This window comes from Salmo salar, chromosome 05 (genome assembly GCF_965601325.2).
Source record: "Salmo salar chromosome 05, fSalSal1, whole genome shotgun sequence".
NCBI lineage: Eukaryota > Metazoa > Chordata > Actinopteri > Salmoniformes > Salmonidae > Salmo > Salmo salar.
This window is the reverse complement of record NC_138295.1, coordinates 50,900,758-50,924,755: the sequence shown is the minus strand read 5'-3', so window position 1 is coordinate 50,924,755 and position 23,998 is coordinate 50,900,758. Positions and strand designations below refer to the sequence as shown.

Below are 23,998 nucleotides of genomic sequence, written 5' to 3'. Positions count from 1 at the left end.
AGGGGTTTAATGGCACAGGCAGGGAGCCCAGCCAACAGCGAGTTGCAGTAATCCAGACGGGAGATGACAAGTGCCTGGATTAGGACCTGCGCCGCTTCCTGTGTGAGGCAGGGTCGTACTCTGCGAATGTTGTAGAGCATGAACCTACAGGATCGGGTCACCGCCTTGATGTTAGTGGAGAACGACAGGGTGTTGTCCAGGATCACGCCAAGGTTCTTAGCACTCTGGGAGGAGGACACAAGGGAGTTGTCAACCGCGATGGCGAGATCATGGAACGGGCAGTCCTTCCCCGGGAGGAAGAGCAGCTCCGTCTTGCCGAGGTTCACATATCATAAGCCATACATCCAACATCAATATCTCATTTACATAAGTATTCAGACCCTCTGCTGAAACTCAAAATTGAGTTCAGGTACATCCTGTTTACACTGATAATCCTTGAGATGTTTCTACAACTTGATTGGAGTCCACCTGTGGTAAAATCAATTGGTGGGACATGATTTTGAAAAGGCACACAGTCTATTTAAGGTCCCACAGTTGACAGTGCATGTCAGAGCATAAACCAAGCATTGAGGTCGAAGGAATTGTCCGTAGAGCTCCAGACAGGATTGTATTGAGGCACAGATCTGGGGAAGGGTACCAAAACACTTCTGCAGCATTGAAGGTCCCTAAGAACACAGTGGCATTCATCATTTTTAAACGGAATAATTTTTGTTACCACCAAGGCTCTTCCTTGAGCTGGCCGACCCAGCCAAACTGAGCAATCAGGGGAGAAGGGCCTTGGTCAGGCAGGTGACCAATAACCCAATGGTCACTGACGGAGCTGTAGAGTTCCTCTGTGGAGATGGGAGAACCTTCCAGAAGGACATCCATCCCTGCAGCACTCCACCAATCAGACCTTTTTGGTAGGAGTGGTCAGATGGAAGCCACTCCTCAATAAAAAGGCACATGACAGCTTGCTTGGAGTTTGCCAAAAGGCACCAAAAGGACTCAGACCATGAGAAACAAGATCCTCTGGTCTGATGAAACAAAGAGTGAACTCTTTGGCCTGAATACCAAGTATCACGTCTGGAGGAAACCTGGCACCAACCATATGGTGAAGCATGGTGGTGGCAGCGTCATGCTGTGGGGATGTTTTTCAGCAGCGGGGACTGGGAGACTAGTTAGGATCAGGGGAAAGAGGAATGGCTCAGGTCCTCAGACTGGGGTGAGCCAAGACAACGCAGGAGTGTCTTCAGAAAAAGTCTCTGAATGTCCTTGAGTGGCCCAGCCAGAGCCCGGACTTGAACCTGATCAAACATCTCTGGAGAGACCTGAAAATAGCTGCAGCGACACTCCCCATCCAACTTGACAGAGCTTGAGAGGCTCTGCAGAGAAAAAAAATGGGAGAAACTCCCCAAATACAGGTGTGCCAAGCTTGTAGCGCCATACCCAAGAAGACTCAAGGCTGTAATTGTTGCCAAAGATGCTTCAACAAATTACTGAGTAAAGAGTCTGAATAATTATGTAAATGTGATATTTCAGTTATTTTATTTGTAATACATTTGCATTATGGGGTATTGTGTGAAGATTGATGAGGGGAATTTTTTTTTTTAAATCTATTTTAAAATAAGGCTGTAACATGACAAAATGTGGAAAAAGTCAAGGGGTCTAAATACTGAATACTCCGAACGCACTGTATACACACACACTCACTTGGACTCGAGCAGGGCAGCCATGTTGAGCACAATGAACTGGATGCAGGATAGTTTGAGCTGCTCAGCGTTGTACATGGCAGAAAACTGTAGCAGCTCTGCAGCGTTCTTCAGTGTCACTGAGTAGACAGAAGAGGAAGCCATTTTTAAAAACAAGCAGGACAGTGCTCTCACAGGAGTGCTTTTTAAGACAACAAAGCTGTTTGATATCATGTTGAGAGGCATGAGAGAGAGAGGGCAGAAGAATGTGACAGGAGAGCAGAGGAGGCTAAGAGGACAGAGGGAAGATGAGAGGACGTACGGTTCTCAGTAATGGTCACTTCACACATCTCCTTCAGTCGGGTGATGAGAAGCTGATCGGCCACCACCAACACGTTGCAGACAAACTCCACATTCAGAGACTCTGGAAGAGGATAGAGACTGTTTCCACCATGTAGCTTTCAACTACCTTGTGCATCAAGATCAAAGTCAACATGATGAGGTTCATAAATAGCATTATGGGTAGCCACATGTAACTTATTTTTAAATCAATATTTATGTAATGCACTTATTTGACAGGGACAGCGCACATGTATTTCAGAGTCAATGTATTTGTACCCAAGTTGGCAAAAGAGCTATTTTCCATCCATAGTCCCGAAGCATTTTTCACTGAGTATTTGTGTGTGTACAGGTTGTATATGCATGATCTGGTGTGTTCTGTGTACCTTTGATAGTGGGAGACTCGTCAGTGTAGACATAATCTAGGATGACCTGAAGTATATCTGAGCTGGTGGGCATCCCCAGTGCACTACATGAAGTGGCCTGTGGGGAGCGCACAACAACAACATTACCAACACTGATCACAAGTAGCAGCACACTTACTCAAGCACAATGTGAGACAATGTTTTTCAGAGCCAATGAGTCAATGGTTACTTCTGGCAATATTAAAATTAAGCTTTTAGCGTACAATGAGCAAGACCTCCAATTGCCAACAACTAACAGACATTTTATCATTTGTATAAACTAATATAGATTAATAAAAATGAAACGTCAAAGAAACAAAAAAAATACGACATACCTCTATCCAGGGGTTCGCCAGCATACTGTGGAAGTACTCTGAAACACATACATGACATATGTTTACAATACAACCGCCTCTAAGAAATGTAAAAAAAAAACAAAAAAACCCACTTCAAATCATCTCCCAGACACTGATTAATCTTAGTGCTTAATTAAAAATCATTTTCAATTGAGATTCTCCATTGAGCATGCTTTTAGTCCAGGGCTAGGCTTAATCGGTGTACGGATAACCGGCCCCATAGCTTCAACAAATGACTGGCAAATCTAGTGTCAAATGTCAACAACATTGAATAACCCAAACCCACAGTTCACCCCTCACACTCCAAGAAACGCAACAATATGTTGACACACTGTAGCTCACCAAGTCTGGCACACAGCACACACTTGTGACAGGGGAACTCCTTTCCATCCACAGACCTCAGAGTGACGTCACAGAGGTAGGAGCTTGGGGGAGACACAGATACAGCTTACATGGAGCAATATCTCCTCTGATATTTTACCACCGTGATTATCTGACAACAATTGAATAGAATCACAAAACATTGACTTGAATAGGAATGTCCATTCTAGTAATTATCTTTCTATGAACACAATATTGTCTCAGGTAATCTGCCACATGGCAATTACTCACCACTTTTTCTGGTTATATCGTGGCTTGTTGGCCGTCATCTTATGCACTACATTGATCTTCCCGTTTTCATATTTCACCCCGTCCAAACTGTAATAAATGTATTTAACAAAATACACTACATGTTAATAACCTCCCCTAAGGTCGATGCCCATGCGGAAATCAATTAACATAATATAAAATTGCCATCAAAATCCGACAGTTAGAGACTTTTTGTTGTTGTTTCATGGGCTGTGTCTCAATCCAACGCATCTGGTGATGTCCTCCTTCCGCATGTGCAATAGAAGATGGCAGAGCTACAGCTGTGTTTGTCAGACCAGGAGACATCCCGAAAAATTGGTTTTCACAAAATGTACGCAGTGTCAAAACGGTGGTGGCTAGAAACTATTTGAACACAAACGTGTTCTCGGTTTTGCTCTAAGACACCCACACGCTTCACAGGACTAGTCTTATGTCGCTAACACCGCCGTCTCAACTCCGAACACTTTTGTCAAGTCTGAACGGTTTGAGCTACAAACTAATATGACCCCACCATCAAAAGCTAAGACTCACAAACGTGTTCTCAAACGCCCACAAGTTTCACGACTCGTCTCAAGGTAACCTGGTAAAAAAATTAATGAAAATTAATAGGATTTTTTGGGACAAGGTTACACATGTAACCTTTTTTTATGCTTTTATAGATAGATACACACTGTATCTCAGATGCATATCAGACACCTCAAACCATACTTCATTTTGATATATTTTTTGACTGTTTTGTCATGTATGAATGTGTTAACAAATTTATTTATTACATCAGCCGATGTCAAAGTGCTATACAGTAACCCTGCCTAAAACCCCAAACAGCAAGCAATGCAGAAGCACGGTGGCTAGGAAAAACTCCCTAGGAAGAAACGTAGAGAGGAACCAGACTCTGTTATTCAATGCATTTAAGGCTAATAGCAGAAGTCCAAATTCAATGTTTCAAATATATATATATATAATACCTACAGGTATCGTCCCCCACAAATGTCAAAATCGGGCAAGTGGTGTTTGAGATATCGCATGTGACTAACGTACATACAGTTGATTACTATAGCGCCCCCTTGGGTAAATCAGTGTAATTTTGCAAATGCTGGATCTCTATGGCAAGGCTATCAGTCACACGAGCTGACAAAAATCGGCCAGTGTTGACTGAGATATCTCATGGGTTAGCTAGACTTATGTCCTGAGCAAATGTGCCAAATTTCCTCACTCCGAGTCAAACAGATCAAGAGATATAACATGTGCCTGTAATGGCGCCACCGTGTGGTCGATATGAGTCTTGACAGTGTTTGTGTTCTTGCACACGAGTCTTGACAGTGATTACGAAAATGTGTACAACATTTTTTTTAAATACAAATATCCTTGACTGATTTATATGCATTTATGTGCCAAACCACACCCACGTGAATGTTTACTGGTCATGTTGTTTCTGGTACTAGTTTTAAAATTATTGCGTCGAGAGACATTTTTCCATTGATGCCACATATCAAGTTTCATCATTTCAGTCATTCGGTGCCAGAAGAGCTGCGTTTTAAGTGTTTTTCACAAAATTCTAAATGGCGGAGAATCCATCATGGCGGACCTTGTGTCCCTGAGGCAAATTTGTTCCTTGTGGGGAGAAGGACCTGTTTCGAATTTCATGACTTCAGATCAAAACGGGGTGAGGAGCATGACCTTTCAAATCTCATTTTATAGCACCACCATCTGGTCAATCAGTATAATTTTGCAAATGCCGGATCTCTATGGCAAGACACATCATTCACCCAAGTTGTCAAAAATCGGGCCAGTGAGGTCTGAGATATCGCGTGTGACGAACGTACTTACGGACAGAGACAGACCCACAGTCCACTACCCGATTTCATCGTGGGGGACAACAATCATAATCAACTCAGTCCTCACCGTGCCGACAGACTGCCCATGCCGAGCTTCTTGGCCACGCCCTGTAAGGTCTTGACCGGGTTGACTCTTCCTCCCTCTCCAGCTCCAGCCTTGCCTCCCTTGCCTTTTTTCCCAGGCTTGGTACCCTTGCTTTTGGGCTTGTCTCCGTCCCCTCGAGCCGAGGGGGTCAGCGAGCGGTACACTTCCAGGGCGGAGCGGTCCCTCAAGTTGCCCTCATGGAAGCCCAGGTCCTGCAGGCTGCTGATCAGCTGCTCCTGCTCCGGGTCTGGGCCCTGTTGATTCTGGTTCTGGCCGAAGACTCGAGGGCAGTGGCCCTGCACCAGCAGATCACAGGAATCCGTATAGATGAACTTCAGGACGTGCTCCAGCATCTCAGGGCTCACCGTCTCCACCACCAGCAGATCACAGCACACCGCATCCTCGCTCCTCCTCACCTCCCAGTCTCCCTCCTCCCCGTCCAGCACCAGCTGCTTCCTGAAGAACTCAGATCTCATGGACAGGAGGTACTTGTGGGCGGGGAAGGTGCGGTCTCCGCTTTGCAGGGTCACGTCGTGAATACTATCCGTCTCGTCCGCTTCCTCCAGCAGGCTCTGGAAGTGTTGGGAGAAGGAGGAGGGAGACACGCTGGGAATCTCATACAGGCTGGGCGGGGGAAGGAGAGAAATCAGCCATTTTGTTCACTAGGCACGAAATGCTCCAAAATTGAGTTAGTACATCCCTGTTTATGTGAATTTACCCAACAAACACTTCTTGTCCATTTCAAAACCTTTTGTTACAGTGTGGCCTAATGAAGACGATATAGTTCAAACGTTTTAAAGGAGCGACAACACACAGAGAGGAACAGTACCTGGTTTTGGGGTCCGACTGCAGCACTCCAAAGTTGCGTCCCTTGGAGTCCATGGTGATGCTGACCGCACGGTGGACGTAGGGGAGCTTCTCCAAGCGGATTCGCTCGTACACAGTTCCACCCTCAGGGTAACCACACACCTCCACACTCCCATCTAAAGCACACAAGGGAGAAATACTTTAGAATCACTGCATTGCAATTTGACTAACTTAATTCCCAATGATTAAAATACAAAACATTTCAGATTTATCTTGGATGATACACATCATGAAGTACAGAGAAATAGTAAACAAGATTACTTTTGAATCTAAGTCTTGTTTACCATTTCTCCATGAAGTTTATCATCCACCATACATGTAAAAGAGGAAAGTGTGAAATAATACTGGTAGTACTCAGAAGTATCATTATGTCATCGCTGAGCTATGAGAGTAAACAATTTTCTCATCTCACCTTTCTTCTCCACGCTCTTCCTGTACTCTCCGTGCCACTGTCCGCTGAAGCCCTCCCCTTCCTGTGTGACAAACATCATGTTGTTCCTGCTCAGGGCAATGTCCGACATGAACACCTGGCGCCCGTACACCCACCTGCATTGTCTCACCGAACCACCCACTGAACGCCAGCAGAACACCTGATGGAGAGAGAGAAATCAATTGAATACAACATTAATAATCCAGAGGGACAATTAGAAAGGCATTGTCAGTGAGTGGCGACAACAAATACATTGAATAACCATAAAAGACCATACAGGTCAACACATGTCATCATCCAAACTTCATAACATCCACACACAGAAAAAAATAAGTGAGAAAGACTGGGATAAGATGATCAATGACTCAAATACATCAGCTAGAGAAGCAATCATATGGAGTGAACATTAAGAAACCACCAACAAATGACTGTAGCTAGGCACTACTAAGTATTTGGTATTTTTCCAATGTATCGGACCCAGCTGGTCCTTACCCGCCCAGCTTCATCCAGGGCCAGGATGGCCACCTTCTCTCCACCTCCCTCGTTCAGGACCTGGGGGTCCACACGATGGTCCAGGCTGCCTCCGCTCACAAGGACCTTCCGGATGTTCAGTTGTCTGAAAGAGAGGCATCAACTATGAGTTGACAGAGAGCGAGTGACTGAGTAAAATGATTACATATCTCACGCTCTCCCTCTCCTGTTAACCCATAAGAGTCTAAACTGAAGATCTCGTACAACGCTGTGTACTACTCCCTTCACAGAACAGCGCGAACTGGCTCTAACCAGAATAGAAAGAGTGGAAGACCCTGGTGCACAACTGAGCAAGAGGATGAGTACATTAGAGTATCTAGTTTGAGAAACAGATGCCTCACAAGTCCTCAACTGGCAGCTGAATTAAATTGTACCCGCAAAACACCATTCTCAACGTCAACAGTGAAGATGCAACTCCGGGATGCTGGCCTTCTAGGCAGAGTTGCAAAGAAAAAGCTATATATCAGACTGGCCAATAAAAATAAAAGATTAAGATGAGCAAAAGAACACAGACACTGGACAGAGGAACTCTACATAGAAGGCCAACATCCCGGAGTCGCCTCTTCACTGTTGACGTTGAGACTGGTGTTTTGCGGGTACTATTTAATGAAGCTGCCAGTTGAGGACTTGTGAGGCATTCGTTTCTCAAACTAGACACTCTAATGTACTTGTCCTCTTGCTCAGTTGGGCATCAGGGCCTCCCACTCCTCTTTCTAATCTGGTTAGAGCCAGTTTGCGCTGTTCTGTGAAAGGAGTAGTACACATGCATTGTACGAGATCTTCAGTTTCTTGGCAATTCTCACATGGAATAGCCTTCATTTCTCAGAACAAGAATAGACTGATGAGTTTCAGAATAAAGTGCTTTGTTTCTGGCCTTTTTGAGCCTGTAATCGAACCCACAAATGCTGATGCTCCAGATACTCAACAAGTGTAAGAAGGCCAGTTTTATTGCTTCTTTTTCTGCTGTGCTAACATAATTGCAAAAGAGTTTTCTAATGCTCAATTAGCCTTTTAAAATGATCAACTTAGATTAGCTAACACAACGTGCCATTGGAACACAGGAGTGATGGTTGCTGATAATGGGCCTCTGTACACCTATGTAGACATTCCATTAATTTCTTTTAACGCCGTTTCTAGTTACAATAGTCATTTACAACATTAATGTCCACACTGCATTTCTGATCAATGTGATGTTATTTTAATGGACAAACATTTGATTTTCTTTAAAAAACAAGGACATTTCTAAGCGACCCCAAACTTTTTAGCAGTAGTATATGTGTTCATGAGTCTCACCTTTACACAGAGGGGTCATATTAGTATGTAGCCCAAACTGTTCTGCCACTACAGACAGACGTTTTGGAGACTGGCTATACCGACTTCAGACGAGTCCCAAGACACTTGTGGGGGTCGTAGAGGAAACACTATCGTGTTCGTGAGAGTAATCTTTCCATAGAGTGGACATAATATTTTGTAGGCCAAACTGGTCAGATGATCCAGACGATTTTGTGATTAGACTGATTTTCGGGATGTCGCATGGTCTGACAAACACTGCTCAAGGTCTGTAACCTTTCACCGCAAATGCGGAAGTGTTAAATAGGCAGATGCAGTGGATTGAGACGCATCCAATGCAAAACAGATATCTCTAGCTTAAACTGACATTATGGGGATTTTTGTATTATGCTAATTAGATGGACCTTAGGTTAACGTCATCTCTCTCCATCATAAAGAAAAATGTAATTTGGAATTCAGTCAATTCAGGAGGTAAATTTAAATTTGTATCCCAATTCTCCTCAATGAGAAATTGGAATTGCGGTTTACTTCCTGAGATGACCGAAATGGAATTGACATCAACCCTGGTAGTCACTTCTCCACTATCGATGTAGTCACCTGGATGCCAACTTCTTGCACTGATAGTTAGCCAGCAAGTAGACATCTCCTTTCTCTGTCACCACCAACGTTGCCCCATTACTGGCCACTGCCATGGCGATGGTGACGTCCTTGTGGTAGAGGGCGGACACCTGGCGAGGCGCGGTCACACACCTCTCCCCGTTGGGGTCCATCAGGTAGCCTAGATGTCAAAAGTCAATCATCACCATGTATAATGATAGGGGAATAATAGAGCATATCATTATAGTTGCCTTGGCTTAGCTTCAAGGGCATTGGACACCAATGTTTTGCTATGGTGTGCCAGTCATAATGACTTACCCAGCTGCCCTCCATTCAGTCCCACTGTGTAGACAGCCTCCCTGGTCCACAGCACTGTGTGGAATCTCCCTGCTGCTACACCAATCACAGTCCTGCCTTTAAGGTTCTTGGAGAATACCTGCATCCCATTGGTCAAGACCAATGTCAGTCAACAACCAATCCAAACTGTAATTCAGCATACCACACATTCAAGTGTCTGCTCTATGTACATGTTAGTCTTATGATGGGGGCCAGGGGCAGTGAGTGGCACGTTCATAAATCATTAATATAAAACACTTTGTCAATGTGATTTCAGCATTTACATAAGTTTAAGTTGATTGAAAAGGAGAACAAACAATTTATGCAGTAAGTATTCTTGCATTGATTATGTTTATGCAATTGTCATAATAAAATGAGACCCCAGGAGTTTTTCCTTAGCTTGTCCTACTCCGGTCACATGGTAAGGGGAAACTCCCCATCTAGCTGCCTAGCTATGATGGCCAGGTGCTCTCTTACCTGTTTGGGCAGGTGGCTAGAGGCGGGCGGGGGAGCCAGGCCCAGCTGGTGGAAGGTGTTGAGGCCGAAGGTGTAGACATAGCCCTCCTCGGTCAGCACCACTGTGTGATCCTTGGCTGCAGCCACCTGGGAGCAGTGATGGGACAGGAGCCCCTCCACCATCCGAGGAACCTGACAGATGAAATGCACATGAGCCCAAAATCCACAGCCCTATTTGACTTTTTAAATATATCAAATACTTTGAGCGTTTGCTTGAGCCTGCTCTGGAGTACCTTCAAAATGGAGCAATATTGAAGTTTACACTTTTGGAACTATTCCATTGTGCCAGATAAGCTCAAACATTTCAAAAACTATTTGACCCCAGGTTAACAAAATGATGTTATAGAGAGAGGCGGCGGCAACTAAACCCCAGGTACACTCAGGGTGGAGTGGTTACAGCTAACCAAGCTAGAAGCATGTGAACACAGTTAGACAGCCATACAGCAGGTAGCCTAGCAGTTAAGAGCGCTGGTCCAGTAACCGAAAGGTTGCTGGTTCGAATCACCGAGCCAACTATGACAGATTTTGCACTATGTGCCCTTGAGAAAGGCACTTAACCCTAATTGCTCCAGGGTCGCCGTCAATAATGGCTGATCCCTGGTCATGACTCCCTCTCGAAGGGTGTCTCAGGGGGGAGTAGGATATGCAAAATACACATTTCCAATTCACACGTGTAGAATATACATGTGAAAAAGGACAAATGTAAGCACCAACCTAATTATTATAACACAGGCCAAACAGTCGGAGTAGGTCATAGGTCAAGCATTTCACTACACCCGCAATAACATCTGCTAAACACGTGTATGTGACCAATAAATTATGATAGGTCAGATATAATACATCAGAGGTGTGGACTCGAGTCACATGACTTGGACTCAAGTCACAAATATGATGACTTGCAACTCGACTTTGACACCAATGACTCGTGACTTGACTTATGACTCGACCTGACACCCTCCCCAAGCCTAAATATTAAATATGATGCTATTAAAAAAAGTGTGCAGCGCATCAACTCCTCATTTAACGAATTACAGTTTGAATCAGACAGCAGCCAATCAAATTGTGCCAGCTGAGAAAAGGTTGTGCGTGGCAGTGCAGAGGAATGTCAGCGGATGAATTCAGATGGAGCCCTTGGAAAGATGATACCCCAAAATATTATTTTTCGGATATAAAGACGACGCTGTATCAACAAAAAATGGATTACAGACGGAGGCGCTACAATTTCCAACTTTGTTTGACATTTGAAGCAGCACAAAGAACGGTAATTTAGCCGACAGCTATATATTTTATAACTTTACTAGCGTATCATGTAGGCTTGTGTAACGTTAAATCAATGAGCCTCCACACAGTCAGTCAGTCAGTCAGTCAGTGCGGGAACATTGCACCCAAGATTGAGCTACAACTGGCTAGGCAGTTGGTAACCTAAATCCTGCCTGATGTTACTGCTGTTCCTAAAATAAGGTTGGGCGATTGTGTACAAGCCTACGTCGCCCGATTGCGCCCCATTGTGATCCTCAATAGTCGTACACTATTGGGTGAGGGGTGGTAATAAATAGATATTTTTAAAAGCATTCATGATTTGCGTAAATGTAATATACTAACTATTACTCTTGTTAAAAATATTAAATGGTATTACATTTGGTGAGGAGTACATTATGACTTGTTTAGGACTCGAAACTCAAAGTTAAGGACTTGAGACTTGACACTTAATGGGCTTGACTTGAGACTTGACTGTCTTGACTTGGGACTTGAGTGCTAAGACTTACTTGTGACTTGTAAAACAATGACTTGGTCCTACCTCTGCAAAACAGTGTAGTATTCTCACCAGATATGTCTGTTCGTCCCCGTGTCCCAGCCGACCTCCCTGCCCGTGTCCACAGGTATACACCCGTCCCTTCTGAGACAGGAACACTGAGTGGAACTTACACAGCACCACCTGAGAGGAAAGGAGAAAAAAAAAATGTGGTAATCAATAACGTAGGTCTATTCGGTGAGACAAATTTTGCTCCGTTGTCAAATACTCTTTACAAGAACTCAAAGAAAGGACATCAGCATGTTTGATTGTGCGGGTCTTTCCATTTCCGTGGCCAAAGCCCTCTCATAGTAATAGTCAAATAGTGGTGGTACTATAGCCCGGGGAACAAGTGGAAAAGTAAACATCATTACTAATGCATCACTCCCCTCCAGCTCGCAATAGGGCGAAAGGGATGTTTCCCCGAGTATCACATTGATAACGAGACAGCCCCACACACACAGCCGTGGCTCATTTAATTAAAGCATGTCATACTGGGATAAATATTTAACACTCAGCACCTGCTGAACTGTGAGCAGGAAGCACTGAGGACAAAGGCTCTCTGCCTCCATGTGGGGGGTACCAGTAGGTCGCTGAGAGGTCTTGAAATGGGACCTGCTCCCCACTGAGCAAAGGTCATGAAAATGCACAGGTCGTGAAAATGTGTATAAAATATAGAAGCTAAACAGCAACCTGCCATAGGACAATAATGAAACTTAGAGAAACTCAAAAGTTTGGTCATTACATTTCAATATGACATCTGATATATCTAGAATGTATCTAACCCAAAGACTTTTGTCAAAATCTGTAGTAAACTAGGAATGCGTGCCATCCTATGGCATCATGAGCTGTAGCAGAGCTCTAGAGCTGATGTCATAGGATTGCATTCCCTAGCATAGCTCCCTGTAAAAAGGTCCTTCCTGTCAGAGTCTAAATAACCGCTGGAAAACGGTTCTAACCAGAGTTAGGGTCTACATCTTTACAACATTATATCATAGATCTCTAGAACGTTACCTAAAAAACACAAAGTTACCTTACAAGGTTTCTTCCTCAGACGTCTCAACGCCCTCTATACCAGTGATGGATTCTGGGTTCTAACTCCTAAACTTTGAATAAGGGTAAATTATCAGGTATCATATTGAAATTTTAAGTGATTAGGTTTAGGTCTACACCAAAAGTTACCAATCATGTGGCAGCACTGATAAGGGGAGAGAGCATGGATTAGTGATGAAGGGGGTCGAGGTCAGGTCACGTTAAGGGAGAAGGAAGAGTTTTTTTTGCCCGCGTCACTTAATTTCCTGCCTAACAGAGATGTAGTGTTGAGAGGAGGAGGAGAATCCACCCCAAATTAGGGTACATATACCACCACTATTGTAAACATGTCTGTTCCGCTGTTTGATCCTTTAGGAAGAATAAACTTGGTTTAAGCTTTCATAGTGTCCATCGAGTTCTTACTCTGATAATTAAAACATAACACCAGGGACCATCAACTAGATTAAGCCGCAGCCAGATTTGTTTTTGAGCGGATGATGGCGGCAGGAACATTCAGTTGAAGTCGGAAGTTTACATACACTTATGTTGGTGTCATTAAAACTTGTTTTTCAACCGCTCCACAAATTTCTTGTTAAGAAACTATAGTTTTGGCAAGGCGGTTAGGACATCTACTTTCTGCATAACAAGTCATTTTCCAACAATTGTTTACAGACAGATCATTTCACTGTATCACAATTCCAGTGGGTCAGAAGTTTACATACACTAAGTTGACTGTGCCTTTAAACAGCTTGGAAAATTCCAGAAAATTATGTCATGGCTTTAGAAGCTTCTGATAGGCAAATTGACATCATTTGAGTCAATTGGAGGTGTACCTGTGGATGTATTTCAAGGCCTACCTTCAAACTCAGTGCCTCTTTGCTTGACATCATAGGAAAATCAAAAGAAAACAGCCAAGACCTCAGAAAAAAAAATTGTAGACCTCCACATGTCTGGCTCATCCTTGGGAGGCATTTCTAAACGCCTGAAAGTACCACGATCATCTGTACAAACAATAGTACACAAGTATATAACACCATGGGACCACGCAGCCGTCATACCGCTCAGGAAGGAGACGCGTTCTGTCTCCTAGAGATAAACGTACTTTGGTTTGAAAAGTGCAAATCTGTCCCAGAACAGGACAAAAGGACCTTGTGAAGATGCTGGAGGAAACAGGAACAAAAGTATCTATATCCACAGTAAAACGAGTCCTATATCGACATTACCTGAAAGGCCGCTCAGCAAGGAAGAAGCCACTGCTCCAAAACCGCCATAAAAAAGCCAGACTACGGTTTGTAACTGCACATGGGGACGAAGATCGTACTTTTTGGAGAAATGTCCTCTGGTCTGATGAAACAAAAATATAACTGTTTGCCCATAATGACCATCGTTATGTTTGGAGGAAAAAGGGGGAGGCTTGCAAGCAACAGACACCATCCCAACCGTGAAGCACAGGGGTGGCAGCATCATGTTGTGGGGGTGCTTTGCTGCAGGAGGGACTGGTGCACTTCACAAAATAGATGGCATTTTGAGGAAGGAAAATGATGTGGATATATTGAAGCAACATCTTAAGACATCAGTCAGGAAGTTAAAGCTTGGTCACAAATGGGTCTTCCAAATGGACAATGACCCCAAGCATACTTCCAAAGTTGTGGCAAAATGGCTTAAGGACAACAAAGTCAAGGTATTGGAGTGGCCATCACAAAGCCCTGACCTCAATCCCATAGAAAATTTGTGGGCAAAAACTGAAAAAGCTTGTGCGAGCAAGGAGGCCTACAAACCTGACTCAGTTACACCAGCTCTGTCAGGAGGAATGGGCCAAAATTCACCCAACATATTGTGGGAAGCTTGTGGAACGCTACCCGAAACATTTGACCCAAGTTAAACAATTTAAAATGCTACCAAATACAAATTGAGTGTATGTAAACTTCTGACCCACTGTGAATGTGATGAAATAAAAGCTGAAATAAATAATTTTCTACTATTATTCTGACATTTCACATTCTTAAAATAAAGTGGTGATCCTAACTGACCTAAGACAGGGAATTTTTACAAGGATTAAATGTCAGGAATTGTGAAAAACCGAGTTTAAACGTATTTGGCTAAGGTATATGTAAACTTCCGACTTCAACTGTAATTACAAATCATTTGTAAACTGAAAATTGACCGCAAGACGCCCAAAAATATCCCGTTTGACTAAAACAATAATTTCAAACCTTGCTTAAATTTGGATACGACACATCTCTCTATTATGCTTGGGAATACTTGAAACAGATTTCTTAAATTAAAATCACTTGGAGCTGATTTTCTGGTGTTTTTACAGTCTTTTATGTCCAACAATGAAAATTACATTTTTTTTTTCTCCGTAAACTTGGGGGCCAAATAAAACAAGGGGCCACGAGTTGGGAAACCCTGCTCTATACTAAAGAGAGGAGACAGACTGGGCAGTGACACAGGTGCTGTCTGGTGCCAATAGCTGTAATCACACTAAGAGCCTCCACATGGCCATCACTGACATTGTAGAGCAGACCGCACATAAGGCCAACGTGGGTTAAACCATGCAGAGCTGGGCTAGACAAAGCCAGACACAGAACCCAAGCCCAGTGCACCTGTCCTACTCCTCTCATTCATTCACCCTCTCACTCAGCAGCTCACTCAAAGGAGATTACGACTGATATTTCAATTTCTAAAACCCCAAATCCATAGTGATGGGAGGACAATGATGTCAGTCAGTGTTTCCCCTGTATTCATTTAGGCGCACTGCCTCAAAATTGTTGCAACCACAAAAAAATGAAATAAGGATCAGGGGAAAAAAATACAGCAATGCTAATGATAATTGTCTTCTGGTAGATGGAAAGGCTTTCCCAAAAACCTAATCAATTAAAACGTTAACTAAAAAGTAGCCTCTGCCTACCTGGTAGAATGATTTCATGAATATTTGCATCAATCGAGTGGGCATTTGTTTTGCTAACTCTATCACGTGTGCTACAGAAAAACACAGCTAACTAAACAGTGCTCGGTGCATGTGCGCTTGAATTAAAAGGTAACTACACAAACAAAATGTCTTAGATGTTGCCCAGACTTCAAAAGTAGTCTCCTGATGTGGTTTTAGCATTGTTAATAGAGAGGTTCATAATAGCCAGTTACCATCGCTGTGATTTTACCCCTTATACCGTACACAACCACCCAATAAGAACTTTGTTTCCTAGTTTCTACCCATGCCCGTTGTTCCCGGGAGAGCAGCCTGTTGTCAGGGGAATATCCCAGGAGGGGGTCTGTTTTGCAGGAGGTGCGGGGGGGGGGGCAGGTGACGTGTCTGTTATCCAGGAGACGCAGATGGTACAACCGTGTTTTTACATAAGCATTGTTGTGATGGATCCCCCTGGTGAGCCATATATTGTGGCCAAGTCTATGTGGAGGGAGGAGGCCCCAGGGAACTAGGGTGTTTAAGGTGGGGAAGCCCTATAATGACTCATGTGACTATCTAATGGCTGGTGGCAAACAGAGGCAGAACATCTTCTCCCCTTAAGAGGAACGGAACAGAGCGTAGACTGAAAATAATTCAAGAGAACATTTATTGGATCGGTTTGTTTACCTGTTTGACGTAAACCCCGGTCCGGGCAAACAGATCCACAATCTCCGGGTGATGCCTGCTCTCCTGGTTCCCATGCCCCAGACTGAAATTGGTGTTATTCCCCCAAGTATATACCTCAGTGGGGTCTGAGAGAGAGAAAAATAAAGTTAAAAAATAATGCCTGCCACAGCCAAGACTTCCAACACTATTTTCTACAAGTAGGCAACAACGAATGACAACTGTCTTAAACTACGTGCTTAAAAGAAACATCCACTTTTCACTTTTTATCATGCATAGTCTAAATGAGAGATGGATATGAAATGATAAGCTATCCTCACCAGTCTTTGTAAATACCACGTGTGCTGGTCTGTCCTTTATGGTTAAGTCCAGGACAGAGAGGCCCTCCTTATCCTGGGTGGAGAGAATGCCGCCATGCTGCAACACAGAAGCACCATTCTAGACTAGAGCCACAATATTATTTCCATTTAACTACACCTAGCTGTAGGCCAGTGATGAAGCAAGCAAGAATAGAGTAGCTACAGAACAAAAGTACTGCCAATGGAAGCCATATACATGTCTTCCTCCACATACCAATCATTTACAGTGGCAAGCAAAAGTATGTGAACCCTTTGGAATTACCTGGATTTCTGCATAAATTGGACCAACATTTTTATCTGATCTTCATCTAAGTCACAACAATTTAGAAACAGTGTGCTACAACTAATAACACACAAAATATTGTATTTGTCTTGTCTATATTGAATACATAATTTAAATATTCACAGTGTAGGTTGGGAAAAGTATGTGAACCCCTAGGCTAATGACTTCTCCAAAAGCTAATTGGAGTCAGCTAACCTGGAGTCCAATCAATGAGACAAGATTGGAGATGTTGGTTAGAGCTGCCCTGCCCTATAAAAAAACTCACAAAATGCAGGTTTGCTGTTAACAAGAAGCATTTCCTGATGTGAACCATTCCTCGAACAAAAGAGATCTCAGAAGACCTAAGATTAATAATTGTTGACTTGCACAAACCTGGAAAGGTTTACAAAATGATCTCTAAAAGCTTTGATGTTCGTCAGTCCACGGTAAGACAAATTGTCTATCAATGGAGAAAGTTCAGTACTGTTGCTACTCTCCCTAGGAGTGGCCATCCTGCAAAGATGACTACAAGAGCAGTGCAGAATGCTCAATGAGGTTAAGAAGAATCCTAGAGTGTCAGCTAAAGACTTACAGAAATCTCTGGAACATAATAACATCTCTGTTGACAAGTCTACGATACGTAAAACACTAAACAAAAATGGTGTTCATGGGAGGACACCACGGAAGAAGCCACTGGTGTCCAAAAAAACATTGCTGCACATCTGAAAGAGCACCTGGATGTTCCACAGCGCTACTGGCAAAATATTCTGTGGACAGATGAAACTAAAGTTGAGTTCTTTGGAAGGAACACACAACACTATGTGTGGAGAAAAAAATGGCAAAGGACACCACACCAACATCAAAACCTCATCCCAACTGTAAAGTATGGTGGAGGGAGCATCATGGTTTGGGGCTACTTTGCTGCCTCAGCAAGCTGTCCATGCCCTATCAGACTGAAAAATGAATTCCCAAGTTTATCAAGACATTTTGCAGGAGAACAAAATGCTATCTGTCTGCCAGTTGAAACTCAGAAGTTGGGTGATGCAACAGGACAATGACCCAAAACACACAAAAGAAAATATTTTTAAAAATGGCTTCAACAGAAGCAAATACACCTTCTGGAGTGGCCCAGTCAGAGTCCTGACCTCAACGAATGGAGATGCTGTGGCATGACCTCAAGAGAGCGGTTCAACTAGACATCCCAAGAACATTGCTGAACTGAAACAGTTTTATAAAGAGGAATGGTCCAAAACTCCTGACCGTTGTGCAGGTCAACTACAGAAAACTTTTGGTTGAGGTCATTGCTGCCAAAGGAGGGTCAACCACTTATTAAATCCATGGGTTCACATACTTTTCCCACCCTGCATTGTGAATGTTAACACAGTATGCTCAATAAAGACATGAAAACATATTTTTGTGTGTTATTGGTTTAAGCACACTGTGTTTGTCTATTGTTTGACTTCGATGAAGATCAAATTTGATGACCAATTTATGCAGAAATCTAGGTAATACAAAAGGGTTCACATACTTTTTCTTGCCACTGTATGTAAAGGCCAAAGGAGGCCCAGTCATCTCAACATTAGTTCTGAAACACAGAGGGAGACTCACCTTAACAAGTGACATGAGGCAGTGGATGTGTCCGTAGAAGACGCTGCGGTGCAGGGCGGTCCAGCCAGACTCCTTGTCCTTCACCATGAGGTCAGCGCTCTTCCTCTCCAGCAGCCACTCCAGCAGGGCCCTCTTGCCCAGCGAGGCGGCCAGGTGCAGGGCCGTGCGGCCGAAGGCGTCCCTCAGTGTGGCCGCGTTGTGGCAGTGGGTGTTGAGGAAGGCCTGCAAGCGCCCCTCTGAACCCTGCGTCAGCGCCGCCACCACCTCATCTGCATGCCGCATGGAGCGGCACTTTGGCGTGCAGTCTGGGGTTGCCATCACCACGCTCATCCTGAGTGACTTCTAAACTTTGCTGTGAACTCCCCGCTCTAATGCAGTCACAGAGACCCTGCTCCCCCCCACACTCCCAACTCTAAAACAAACACTGAAACAGCAACCCTTCAGTACAACAAACCCTAAGATAATGCTTTAGGTCAAGTCAGTTTGACTTTGAAACTATAATGTAACTGCTCTCGGAAGAAAATAGAAAAAAGTGGGAGATTGTTTTGGGGTGCTAGAATTGTGCTTGTGTTGAGGTTCCACCGCACCCTAGCAACCCCAGGGCCTTGTTTTAGGTCATCTCAGTCCACCATGTCAACCCAAAGCTCAACACAACCAAATGTGTTTGAAACATACAATGGCATCAGGAATTCATTAAATAAACGTCTATAACTACTATACTTACATAAAATACAAATATACTAGAAATATTTCTTAAAAATACTTTCTCCTTTAAAAATTTGTTTATTTTTTTTAAATACAATATTTTACAAAGGGCAACAAGTTCATTAACCCTCCAGAAAGTCTCTTCAAATAGTCCATCCAAATTGAGGGGAAAGGCCCCCTTTCCCCCCCAACACACACAAAACCCTTCTCAAAACTCCATAATTGTATTAGGAACCTGGGGAAGAAAGTGTGGACACAGTCATTAGTTGTAAAACACTGGAAGTACATGCAAGGCAGAGAAAACAACTGGATTCATAGCTACACAACATAAACCTGGCATGTACTAAATTTGTCCACAACGCCACAGAACAGGCTTATTCAAAGCGCCAAGAACAAATACATGCTCTGGAAAATCCAACATACCAAACTTGCTCTTTAACTGTACTATGTTACATAGATTAAACGGTTAAAACCTAGCAAGCAATGTTGAAAGGTCAACAGAGGTCAAAGTACAGTTCAGCACCCCAGATATGCAGAGACAACCAGCAAGGATCAATTGACTTGACCCTACTATGCCTATAATAGTTGCCCAGCTAGGCTGTCTATTGACTCCAGGCCAAAAATACTGCACAAACGTTTTAGTAACACGACAATAAACAAGGGGATCAAAACAGGAACATGCAACTGCAACAGTTTTCCACTGACTGTTTCCACATCATGCACAGTTTGGAGTTGTGAAAGTGAAAAACATGAGTATAATAAAAAAGGTATTTAAATAAAGATGCATTGGTCTACAAAATACCTGTCAGATGTATGGTGTGCATTAAATGTCCACAGTGTAGTGAACATAGCTAACATATCTTGATTAGCTAAGTTACTAGCAGATACAGTCGATGCTGCTTCCATCTACCCTACTTGCTAAGTTACTTAGTTGGCTAACTAACAAACATAGTTATCCTAACGTTAAGTCTCTTAAGGAGAACAGCAGACAATAGGCCTCCATTATTTTTTATTCACTGGGCTGCTAGTTACAATGTAATCCAGTGGTATTGCAACTAGATATATACATCTACACCAACATTTTTCACCATGATTTAACAGTTTCCTGAATCGTTCATTCTCTAAATCATGGCTAGTTACCTGGTACATTGATAGCTAGCTAGCATTTGAACTTGGAAAGCTGAAAATTAGCTACAAACCATTAACATACTGGACAATCTCTCAAATACTTTAATCTAAATAAAACTTGTTATATACGGCACGGGTGACAATGTAGTTGGTTGTTACTCTGATATGACCATCGAGGTCTGAATGACGTTACTGACGTGGTGATGTTTAGTTAGATTAGCTATGCTAGCGAGTTGCAGTGAAAATAGATTGCCACGATCACATTTCACTTTCTCACCTGTCGCTAGATGAAGACGAAAGTGGTTATGAAGCTTGCTCCAATGATACACATCCACTGTGTCATCGTTTCAAAAATATACATCGCTAAATGCTCCTATTAAACCTGGATATTTGGGCAAAACAGATGCTATTCCACAGTTAAGTAAGGTTCCAAAAAAGGAGGAAGGCTGGGCAACACGGAGACTTCTGATTGGTTGAGAGATCTTGCAATCCCGTTTTCAATTGGACGGTTTCACTATAATCGCTTTAGATTACCATACGAAAGTCTGGTCAAACCTCCGTGGTCTGGTTGCATTTGTCAATGTGGAGTTGATTAAGCACTTTATATTGAAAACCTGGCACAGGTACTAAATGACTGCATTAAAAATATGAACACCGATATGTGCACCAGTCACAGGAGAACGTATATCTTCTAGCCACATATGTAAATCCCTGATAGCGCCCTCCCTCTGTCACAGATGATTGGCACACTGTCAAAATAATTCCTCTCGATGATTGACGTCACTGCTTGGAGAAATAGGCTGTCTTTTAATAAACGAAAAGTGACACATCCTCTAAGTTATGAGCTGGGAGTAGACTAATTACATCATGTATTGGTTGTTTAATCAACACAATATGTTTTTGCATGAAGGTTCCTGCATGAAGGTTCCTGAAAAGGAAAAATGATTTCACCTCCACATCTCTTAGTTTCAAATGATGGTCACGTGGGCTCCAGTTAAGAATAGATAAGGGGTCAAGGTTGGAGCTAGGGTTAGACATTGGGTTCACACCAGGGCTTGACACACAATTACATATTGATGAGTCTTTCCTTCTCTAGTCACACATTTACTTTTTTTGCTACAATAGCAGCATTATTCTTCTTAATCCTAGGAGAACAATTCTGCTGCTGACTAAGATCAGGAGGCCAGTCATTAGAAACCACCACTAATGAGGAAAGAGTGCAGTCAGAAAGACTTTGGTACATACTTTGGTAAAACTTTAAATTAGGTTATTCTTCAAAACATATGCCTGTGTAGTTATGAAGAGTTTCAATTGAAAACACTATATATCCATTTTCAGAAATGTTGGTAAATACACTTTTTTAGTTTAAAGAACGAAGGAAGGAGATTGGTGTGTTTTTTCACCATCTAATCATGGCATGGGGTTGTTTTAATGACAGGCATGTATTTGTTTGAAACCTATCACTAGATTTTATTTCATGGAGACAAACATTTTGTTGCAAAACGAGATACAATACATGCCCAAAAGTATGTGGACAACCCTTCAAATTAGTGGATTTGGCTATTTCAGCCATACCCGTTGCTATTTCAGCCATACCCGAATCACGCTTCACCACCTGGCAGTCTGACGGACGAATCTGGGTATCCGGGGGTATCATCGGACGGGGCCACAGTGTCTCCTGACCCCTCCTGTCTCAGCCTCCAGTATTTATGCTGCAGTAGTTTATGTGTCGGGGGGGCTAGGGTCAGTCTGTTACATCTGGAGTATTTCTCGTCTTATCCGGTGTCCTGTGTGAATTTAAATATGCTCTCTCTAAATTCTCTCTTTCTCTCTTTCTTTCTCTCTCTCAGAGGACCTGAGCCCTAGGACCATGCCTCAGGACTACCTGGCATGATGACTCCTTGCTGTCCCCAGTCCACCTGGCCGTGCTGCTGCTCCAGTTTCAACTGTTCTGCCTGCGGCTATGGAACCCTGACCTGTTCACCGGACGTGCTACCTGTCCCAGACCTGCTGTTTTCAACTCTCTAGAGACAGCAGGAGCGGTAGAGGTACTCTCAAAGATCGGCTATGAAAAAGCCAACTGACATTTACTCATGAGTTGCTGACTTGTTGCACACTCGACAACTACTATGATTATTATTATTTGACCATGCTGGTCATTTATGAACATTTGAACATCTTGGCCATGTTCTGTTATAATCTCCACCCGGCACAGCCAGAAGAGGACTGGCCACCCCTCATAGCCTGGTTCCTCTCAAGGTTTCTTCCTAGGTTTTGGCCTTTCTAGGGAGTTTTTCCTAGCCACCGTGCTTCTACACCTGCATTGCTTGCTGTTTGGGGTTTTAGGCTGGGTTTCTGTACAGCACTTTGAGATATCAGCTGATGTAAGAAGGGCTATATAAATACATATGATTTGATATGATTTGATGTAGTGTTATGTTTGCCTCACTCTGAGAAACAAAGTTGCACTACAAAGTTTTACACAGTTAAATGTGACACATAATTACATTTTAATAAAGAACTGTACAAATGTATTTGTGACTTAAATATTAAGAAAATAGGCCTATATTTAACCGTCATATGAGATCTGGGCTCTGGTCAAAAGTAGTGTACAATACAGGGAATAGGGTGCTATTTGGGACGAGACCAACTAAACGCTATAGCATGAGGCTGGATTTATTATGGGTAGAATTTATATGTTAAATATACAGGATACTTCTATTCCAGCTAAACAATGGGATATATATATATATATATATATATATATATATATATATATATATATAGCGTTTTGCAGAAGAAAAATAACATTTTAATACACATCTAAAATCTACGAATTAAAAATCTGAGAACAGTAATATTTTACACACACACAAAGGTACCCATAAACATATATTTCTGATGAAAAAAAAAAACGTGAAAAATTGGTGGATATACCATTTTGGAAATAAACTATTTTTATGCTGCTCTCCTTTATTTAGACCAGATTAAGTTCTTAACTTTTGGTACAGGAAGATCTGGTGAGCAGCAGTTCAACTATTTTACAAGGGGATAAGTTTATCTTATGTAATTACAAAAACATTACATTTGATCAATAAAAGTTATGTTAATAGGTTTTTATCAATTAACATTTTAATAGAATGTTGTTACTAGAGTAATTACAGTGCAGGTAGCCTAACGGTTAAGAGCGTTGGGCCAGTAACCAAAAGGTCACTGGTTTGAATCCCTGAGCCGACAAGGTGAAAAATGTGTTGATGTGCCCTTGAGCAAGGCACTTAACCCATATTGCTCCAGTAAGTCGCTCTGGATAAGAGTGTCTGCTAAATGACGTAAATGTAACTACATGTATAAGAGCATGAATTTTACTGTGTAAACCTATGTACTATCTCGCTCTCAATCACACACACACACACACACACACACACACACACACACACACACACACACACACACACACACACACACACAGCAGTGCTTGGTTTCTCTCCACCCCAGAACTTCATCAGTGTTATGCCCTGGACCCTTTGTGCTCCTCATCAATCAATTAGGATTATATATTGGCTGTTAACTAATATAAATTAATGATAACTGTCTAAAATGACACATGGCCGCGAGAAGATGTTCTGGGTTGGGGGTG

The 23,998-nt window shown here is 42.7% G+C and overlaps 1 protein-coding gene across 1 annotated transcript in view; it reads right to left on the bottom strand.

Annotated features, from left to right (window-relative positions):
- LOC106605044 (inhibitor of Bruton tyrosine kinase) overlaps nucleotides 1–21,001 on the bottom strand; it is a 31,564-nt gene extending 10,563 nt beyond the window's left edge. Inside the window, exons 1-18 of the mRNA XM_014200284.3 lie at nucleotides 20,639–21,001; nucleotides 18,529–19,468; nucleotides 16,620–16,716; nucleotides 16,303–16,427; nucleotides 11,712–11,822; nucleotides 9,848–10,018; nucleotides 9,353–9,470; nucleotides 9,035–9,215; nucleotides 7,109–7,232; nucleotides 6,599–6,776; nucleotides 6,149–6,302; nucleotides 5,302–5,943; nucleotides 3,382–3,468; nucleotides 3,112–3,194; nucleotides 2,749–2,786; nucleotides 2,396–2,492; nucleotides 1,993–2,094; nucleotides 1,693–1,810 (exon numbers count right to left, since the gene is read on the bottom strand). Of these exons, the coding sequence (XP_014055759.2) occupies nucleotides 1,693–1,810; nucleotides 1,993–2,094; nucleotides 2,396–2,492; nucleotides 2,749–2,786; nucleotides 3,112–3,194; nucleotides 3,382–3,468; nucleotides 5,302–5,943; nucleotides 6,149–6,302; nucleotides 6,599–6,776; nucleotides 7,109–7,232; nucleotides 9,035–9,215; nucleotides 9,353–9,470; nucleotides 9,848–10,018; nucleotides 11,712–11,822; nucleotides 16,303–16,427; nucleotides 16,620–16,716; nucleotides 18,529–18,858 (2,756 nt within the window). The 5' untranslated portion in view covers nucleotides 18,859–19,468; nucleotides 20,639–21,001. The remainder of the gene's footprint in view (nucleotides 1–1,692; nucleotides 1,811–1,992; nucleotides 2,095–2,395; nucleotides 2,493–2,748; nucleotides 2,787–3,111; nucleotides 3,195–3,381; nucleotides 3,469–5,301; nucleotides 5,944–6,148; nucleotides 6,303–6,598; nucleotides 6,777–7,108; nucleotides 7,233–9,034; nucleotides 9,216–9,352; nucleotides 9,471–9,847; nucleotides 10,019–11,711; nucleotides 11,823–16,302; nucleotides 16,428–16,619; nucleotides 16,717–18,528; nucleotides 19,469–20,638) is intronic.
- Nucleotides 21,002–23,998: the final 2,997 nt, after the last annotated feature.